A 429-nucleotide genomic window follows, 5' to 3' on the forward strand; every position below is an offset into this window, starting at 1 on the left:
GCGGTCCCGCACTCACCGTGCTGTGTCGGTCCGTGTGTGCCCTCTCTCGCAGGTCTGGTTCAAGAACCGTCGAGCCAAGTGGAGAAAGCGGGAGCGGAACCAGCAGATGGACCTGTGCAAGAACGGCTACGTGCCGCAGTTCAGCGGGCTGATGCAGCCCTACGACGACATGTACGCCGGCTACCCCTACAACAACTGGGCTACCAAGAGCCTCACCCCGGCACCGCTCTCCACCAAAAGCTTCACTTTTTTCAACTCCATGAGTCCCCTCTCCTCACAGTCCATGTTCTCGGCGCCCAGCAGCATCTCCTCCATGAACATGCCCTCCAGTATGGGCCATTCGGCCGTGCCGGGCATGGCCAACTCTGGCCTCAACAACATCAACAACATCAGCGGCTCCTCGCTGAACTCGGCCCTGTCCCCGCCCGC

General features: G+C 61.3%; 1 protein-coding gene across 1 annotated transcript in view; it reads left to right on the forward strand.

Annotated features, from left to right (window-relative positions):
* Positions 1-52: 52 nt before the first annotated feature.
* The window catches only part of LOC104547607 (pituitary homeobox 1), a gene marked incomplete at its 5' end in the record, with an annotated part of 529 nt that continues 152 nt past the window's right edge, over positions 53-429 (forward strand). Inside the window, one exon of the mRNA XM_010193384.1 lies at positions 53-427. Within this exon, the coding sequence (XP_010191686.1) occupies positions 53-427 (375 nt within the window). The remainder of the gene's footprint in view (positions 428-429) is intronic.

The sequence above is a fragment of the Mesitornis unicolor genome, unplaced genomic scaffold (genome assembly GCF_000695765.1).
Source record: "Mesitornis unicolor isolate BGI_N332 unplaced genomic scaffold, ASM69576v1 scaffold8031, whole genome shotgun sequence".
Lineage (NCBI taxonomy): Eukaryota > Metazoa > Chordata > Aves > Mesitornithiformes > Mesitornithidae > Mesitornis > Mesitornis unicolor.